We start from the raw sequence: 7,240 nt of genomic DNA, 5'->3' as shown, positions 1-7,240 counted from the left end.
GAGGGTAGGCACAATGACTTGGTGCTTCTCTGTCCCCAGTGTCTAGCACACACTAGGTGCTTGAAAAATACATGTTTGAATTAGTGGCCTGGAGTAGATACTACCGAGGAGGACAAGGGCTATGTGTCGGTCTGGGGATGGCATTCTTCCTGTTCTAAAGGGAAGCCAGAGCAAGGGTTGTAGAGGGCGCGGTCGGCGTAGTCACTGCCAAGGACCCACGGGTCTCAGCCACCTGGTTGGAGGCCAGGCCTCGGGTTTCCGCGGGTGGGGATAGAAAGTGGGGCGGGAAACCGAAAACCGAACTCGCAGCTCCCGGCATTCCCCGTGGGCGGTGCTCCCCTTTGACCCCTCGCTCGCGTGCTACACATCCGGGCCTCTGCTACTAGTGAGGGGAAGATGGCGGCCGCAACTGTGGTGGTTCCCGTAGAGTGGATAAAGAACTGGGAGAAATCAGGGAGAGGCGAATTGTGAGTGTCCGGGCTGGAGGCGGGCGCACGGCCGGGCCGGGCCCGGGCGTCAGCCGTGCTCTCCCTTGTGGGGAGAGGTTGTGGGGGGAAGATGTGCCCCCTCCCCCATCCGGGCGGCGGGTGTGGAGGGTTGGCTAGGAGTTTCGAACTCGGGGAGGAGAGGTGCTGGTAACCGCCGCCGACCTCCTTCCTTCTCTGGCCTCTCCAAAATCCCCGTTGCCCGCCGTAGGCTGTCTTCCTTTAGTGTCTTAGCAGAACTCCCGTTTCGCCCCTGCGGGTCTACGTGCTCCCGCTCCGTCTTTTTGTCCCCCTCTTCGCTTGAGCTCACTTGGCTCCTTTCTCTTTACGGGGCCGCGCCGGGAGGGGGGGTTCGGACTTTACATCTTTGTGTCCCATTTCTTCACTCTGCACCCGTTCGACTCTGCAGTTTGGAGCCCGACGCCTCCTTTGCCCGAAGTCCGAGGAGGGCGAACCGTCCCGACTCCCTCCCCTCCTCTCCGCCCGCCGCCGCGATGCCCGGGGCGTCGCGAAGAGCCCCGGTTGGCACGTCTCGTCCTCCCGGGGAGCGGTCTTTCGGATTGTCCCGGCCTCGCGCGGCGCCGCTGGCCGTGGGAGAAGTGTAGCTGGGATTGCCGCTTTCCCACGAAGACCTACCGGCATTTCTTTGCTCCGGCTTTTCACTTTAGAGCCATTTCGGTTTTGATTCAACTTTCGTCATTAAATGTTTCTTAAACCCCATTTTGTCCTGGGACTGCAAGTAATTTTGGCGACTCTCAGGGTTCTCAAGTACCTGGAATAACGCGTTTCCTTTAGTCATAAAACTTGTTTTTTTCCCTGGTAATACAGAAAACAGTAATTTGCCATACCCGCGGTTTCCTCGCCCCAAATTTCAGTTCGCGCTCCCTCGGAAAGAAAGAAATCGTTTAAGCAGTAAAACCCCAGATTCAAAAACAAAGAATTTATTTCTAATTTCGTTCTCTGAATCGCTTTATTAACCAAAGCTCAACGCTGTATGAGCTAACTCTCGTTAGCCATTTTTGCGGTCGGCCGCCCCCTTCCCCCATAGTCAGTTTACGGTTGCTCGCGCGAAAGATAACGAATCTTTGGAACTTCGTTACTTCGAACGAAACCCGGGGAATGCGTTGCCCGATCTTGCGCGTGTGATATTGCCAGCTTGTATGGACTCCTCCTCCTCCCCTCCCGCGCCCCCCTCCCCCCCGCTCCACGCGCACTCGCACTCGCGCTGCTTTACCAAGTCTTAACTGTGTGAGCTCTAGAATTGTATTTCCTGGATAAGCGGCGGTCTTAGCCACTTAACTAGCTGAGTGACCTTGGGTAAGTTCCTTAACCACTTTGACCGTTTCCCCTTGAGTAAATTGGGATTAATAAGTACTCTACTCAAAGGATTGTTGTGAAGACTAATAATACCTGTAAAGCACTTGGCTTATAGTAAGTGCTCAAGTGATAGCTATTAAAAGTAATATTATTATTCCAATCTTTAGATATTTAAACTTCTCTGGACAGCTCTTGCTCTTAAAGTCTGTACCACTCAGGTTAGCAATTAGTTGGTCTTTGACTTACTGCTGCGTACTCTTGTACTCTAACGAATTGAGAGACCCTTGAAGAGTGGGGACTATGTTTCAAATTTAGTTTGGTCCCCCCTCCCACGCCGTCCCCCCACTGCAGGCCCCAGCTCCCGCCTCACTCCCCCTCGCCTTTCTAGCATATGCTTGGAGTGAGAGCTTTTTGGTTTATTAAATGAGATGTCTATTTGATAAACATTCATTTTTAACTGTTAGGAACATTTTCCAGATCCTTGTACATGCCATTTAACAAATTAAGCTATTAAGTTCCTTGTGTGCAGGGAAAGCAGAACGGGAGGTTACCTAAACCATCGTTTTCATCTATATTAGATTAGGATAACCTCCCCAAACTGATAAATCAGTCACTATTTTGTTTACTTATTTAGGGCCTGTCATCTTCATAGATTGCTCAGCTTCCTTGTTCCATCTGTTTTTGACAGTTTTATTATTGCTTTTACCTTACAATGAGTGGTATTAGGGCTAGGAGGTGAAAATCTGAATTCTGATTGGCTTCTTGGCATTGGTTGGAGAAAAATAGTGATGTAGGAGGTTGAAATACGTTGTCAAAATGAGATTTTGGATACGCTGTATGTATATTTGCATGATCCATGCTATGTGTATTGTTCCTGAAGAGCTTTTTCAAAACTGTTAGGGCTTATTTGTATGTAGTTACTCCATGACGTGAGGAATGTTGTTTGAATTATAGTAGATGCAAATCAGTGTAGTTTTATAATTGTATTCTGTTACATGAAGAGAGCATAAAATGGTCAGTTGTATGACATAATCAGATATTTTAAATAGACAAATACATCATCATCCAGTACTTAGGCTTCATTTATTTGACTCCTTTCCCCTCTTTGAAAACTTGGTTGCATATAGTCTAACTTCAGAGTTCTTGTGTCTAGCATTTCATTTTATTAGAATGAATGGGGTTGTAAATATATTACCAAAAATCTTTTCCTTTGTCTGAAAACAGAGCTTCTTAAATATAAACTAGCAACTAGAAATGTTAAAAAATGAAGTTAATGTGCCAACAGATAATTAGCAAATCCATTTATAGATTTGGCTTTTAGAATATGACCAATATTGTAAAATACACAAGAAAGGTGAACATTCCAAAGAATTAGAGAACAGAGAACTCTGAATGGTTTCATTTGCAGACATATTCCCTGAATATTAATTTAAAACAAATCAAGGCACCTGGGTGGCTCAGTGGTTGAGTGTTTGCCTTTGGCTGGGGTTGTGACCCTGGGGTCTTGAGATCAAGTCCCGTATGGGGCTCCCTCAGCCTATTGCTCTGCCTCTCTCTCTGTCTCATGAATAAATAAATTAAAATCTTAAAAAAAATAAATGCAAACATTTGAATTCTGCCACATATGAAAGATACGGATTTAATCACTTTAATTTTGGGAATAGAGTTTTAGTTTCTTGACAACTTCATTCTAGCATAGGACTTGCTATGATTATACTAATAAACTTTCATGTACTGGTAGATCCAGTGGTGAAGTTTGTTTTTAGAAAAATCGTTAACACGGGGAACTTAGCATTTCTTTGTGTCACAAGCAACCTTAATGGATTTATGTTCCAAGGTGTTAATCTAAAGATGTTAGCCTCATGTCCATACCTGGTCTAATTTTGAGATATTTATATTTGTTGAGTATTATCTATTTGTTAGAAGAACTTAATTATTTTAGTTTTTAAAAAATTACATCTCAATTTGAAATTTTTGTTAGGTCTTATTATTGGTAGTTAAAATAAACTTTTAAAATTTAATTGGCAGAGTTTTGGTTGCCATTCTTTTTCTTCTTCTGCTACTAAATGATTTTACATCTTACAGAACTTATCTAAGTGCATTTGGATGTTCATTAAATGTTGTCTGACCTGAATTTTTTGGAGGGAGGCAGGAGGAGGGAGTTTATGGCAAATAATCATTCAAAGAGATTTGTCTTGGTTGTTGAGTCTTTTTTTTTTTCTTCAAAAGATACTTTAAATTCAGCTGCTTCATATTTTAGTTTTCATTGACATTTATTTTCTCATTTTGACCTGTATTCACAAGCTAAGAATAAGTCTTGGTCCATTTTCCTGGTGAGAGATGTGTTTTTCAAAAAAAAAAATGTAGCAGTATCAGGAGATTTTCTAGGCTATTGCTTTCTTTGTTAGAAAAATTATTCTCCAATGCTTAAATATTAAGGTAGAGAGAATGCTCTTAATGTACTTGTATGCAGGAACCTTTGCCTTTTAAACATTTCCTGTTCCCTTTCCTCCGCATAAGTGAATATTTTCATTTTCATAAATGCATGTTTCAAGATAAAACTGCATGTCAAATATCTCATTTTTGTGTCATATTTCTGTTCTGATAATGATAGTAGAGGCAGTACTTTGCTTCACCAAATTTAGCCTTTTTTGTTGTTTTGCTTTGAAGACTTAATTGAAGCACAGATTGACATCAGCGTTTTATGTGTGAAGCCAACTTTGAGATGTTGGCCATAATCAAATAGCTCAGGCTTGTGGTGTGCTTCCTTTTTTTTACTGGAAAATGGGTTCAAGTAAGGTGGAAAGCTAAATACTCCAGAAGTATTCACAAAATATGTGGGGCCTTGGAAGAATTTAAGACATCAGTTTAAGTTTCACAGATCTTTGACAGAATGTAGATTCTGTCTTTGTTTTCAGGGATCTGAGACAGCATCTCCACAATAGCACCATATTGTTTTAAAAGTGGAAAAACTGGCAAACTCAATTATTTGAAGATTATGAGAGGAATAAAATAATATGGACTAAGGCATAATATTTGATTATTTTTAAGCCACATTGAAATGAGCACTGTTGGAGGTAGTTTTGTTTTTTTCTTCCTTTATAATTTAGGGTAGAGTACTAAAACTATTTAACAGGTGTGGTAAGACATGCAGCATTCAGAACCAGAATTTTTTTTAAGGATACTTTATGTTCTTTTAGTGAATTACTTAGGGAGAAGAGCATGGACTGATTGGGGGAACATTCTTAGCAATTGGTTTAGTTTCCTCCTACAACTAAGGAAGAACTTTTATACTAGGGAAATAAAAGTATCTTATGCAAGTGAATTGCCTTATCATAATAAACCATCAGTGATTCCTTACACAATTTGAGCAAATCTTTGAGATGCTAATTGATACTTTGTGATGACATTATTACCTGCATTTTTTTTTTAATTTTTTTTTTAATTTTATTATTTATTTATGATAGTCATACAGAGAGAGAGAGAGAGAGAGGCAGAGACACAGGCAGAGGGAGAAGCAGGCTCCATGCACCGGGAGCCCGACGTGGGATTCGATCCCGGGTCTCCAGGATCGTGCCCTGGGCCAAAGGCAGGCGCCAAACCGCTGCGCCACCCAGGGATCCCCTATTACCTGCATTTTAACGAATATGTTTGTGGCCTTGTGACTGACAAGATGGAATTATGTTTTAATTACTTCTTAAAATTATGTAACAATGGCTGTACCATTAGATGAGGTGGGATGAGGTAGGAACACTGACATTCCCTCTTCCCTACTGGAAGGATTATTGTGAAAGACACGCTTTAAGCTTATTAGCACAAATAGAAAATGAAGCTATTTAAAATGTGAATAAGCAAATACATTCACCATAAGAAGGAATATTTGACCTTGCTTTTTAGTAGCCGGGATACAAAGGGAAAGGTGAGTTACTTGATTCCATTCCATTCTGTCAAAAACCAGTGTTTCCTACTACTACTGTCTATAGGGAATTGAACCTTTGGGGGCAGTGAGAACCACAAGGAATTGTTTTATTTAAAGCAAATATTGAAGTGATCTTGATATACTTTCTCATATATTTCCTCTTAAAAAGGAGCTGGATGTAGACGTTTTTAGATTACATTTTCTGATGCTAGTCTGAATCAGATATTTCTGTGTTGCTTGTTGGAAGGAAGATTGATTCTGTTTTATATTTCAGATAAGCTTGTGGTAGGTTTAACATTTTGAGAAATTAAAAGCTTAACCACTGTTCTCAATGTATTGGAAGATCTGTCTAGTTCTTCAGGGAAGTAGTTGAAAGTTCTGGGTCAAACTTTAATCAGTTTATTTCACCATTTATAATGTGCTCTGAACGTTTTTTTAAATAGAAGTTGGTTAAAAACTAATAACTAAATGAGATTTTCAAACTATGCAGATTTAATTAGTCTCCTTTGACAAGGCTTTTTTATTCTTTGATTTTGAAGATAATTTTGTGAGACTCACAAGTGAATTGTTGACCAGAAAAAGTTTACTTGGGGATGCCTGGGTGGCTCATTGGTTTAGCGCCTGCCTTCGGCCCAGGGCGTGATCCTGGAGTCCCGGGATCGAGTCCCACATCAGGCTCCCTGCATGGAGCCTGCTTCTCCCTCTGCCTGTGTCTCTGCCTCTCTCTCTCTCTCTCTCTATCTATCTATCTCTGTCTCTCATGAATAAATAAATAAAATCTTTAAAACAAAAGTTTACTTTATTGACTTTAAAAAACCTTACTCTGCTCATCAGGATGATGGGGTATTGAAATAATCAGAAGACAGAATGGCCAGCTGCAACAGCATAGATAATCTGCAAAGTAGATAATCTCTCTGTGGGTGATTTATGTGGCATATTTCAACTTTAGGTGTGATATAGAAACATACTCTATAAGTCTTATAAGTTATTTTATGGATTTATGGGAAAAAGATTGCTAGACATAAAAGTAAAGAAAATATGCATTAATTTTTTTGTTGTTAGAGCCTTGTGAAGCTTGTAATAGGAATATTTCTTTTTGTAAGTTGTGCAATTAAATATAGAAAAGTGCATAAAACATAAACGTAGAGTTTAAAGAATCAGTGTAAGATGCACGCCTGTGTAACTCACACCCAGGTCAAGACAACTGCCCTTCCAGATTGCCCATTTTTTTACCTCTCCATGGTAACCATTATCCTGACGTTTATGGCTTTCTCTTCCTTGTTTTTATTTGCAGTTTTATTACCCTATAAGCTTAAGTTTGTTCTTGAATTTCCTATAAATGGAATCATAGAGAATGTATTCTCTGACTGGCTGCTTTTGCTCATTATTATATTTTTAAGATTCATCGATAATTTTGGAAGTATTAGCCATTCTTTGATTTTCATAGTTATAGGATGCTTCATTCCATAGCTGTACCATAATTTATCTCTTATGCTATTGATTAACAGTTTTGCTGTTT

The 7,240-nt window shown here is 40.5% G+C and overlaps 1 protein-coding gene across 13 annotated transcripts in view; it reads left to right on the top strand.

The window, feature by feature from the left end:
* The first annotated feature begins 301 nt into the window (after positions 1-301).
* THOC2 (THO complex subunit 2) overlaps positions 302-7,240 on the top strand; it is a 112,791-nt gene continuing 105,852 nt past the window's right edge. For all 13 annotated transcript variants that reach the window (XM_026017883.2, XM_072744080.1, XM_026017882.2 and 10 more), the window contains exon 1: positions 302-467. In XM_026017883.2, the coding sequence (XP_025873668.1) occupies positions 397-467 (71 nt within the window). In that variant the 5' untranslated portion in view covers positions 302-396. The remainder of the gene's footprint in view (positions 468-7,240) is intronic.

The sequence above is a fragment of the Vulpes vulpes genome, chromosome X (genome assembly GCF_048418805.1).
Source record: "Vulpes vulpes isolate BD-2025 chromosome X, VulVul3, whole genome shotgun sequence".
NCBI classification, from domain to species: domain Eukaryota; kingdom Metazoa; phylum Chordata; class Mammalia; order Carnivora; family Canidae; genus Vulpes; species Vulpes vulpes.
This window is presented reverse-complemented; position numbering and strand designations above follow the sequence as displayed.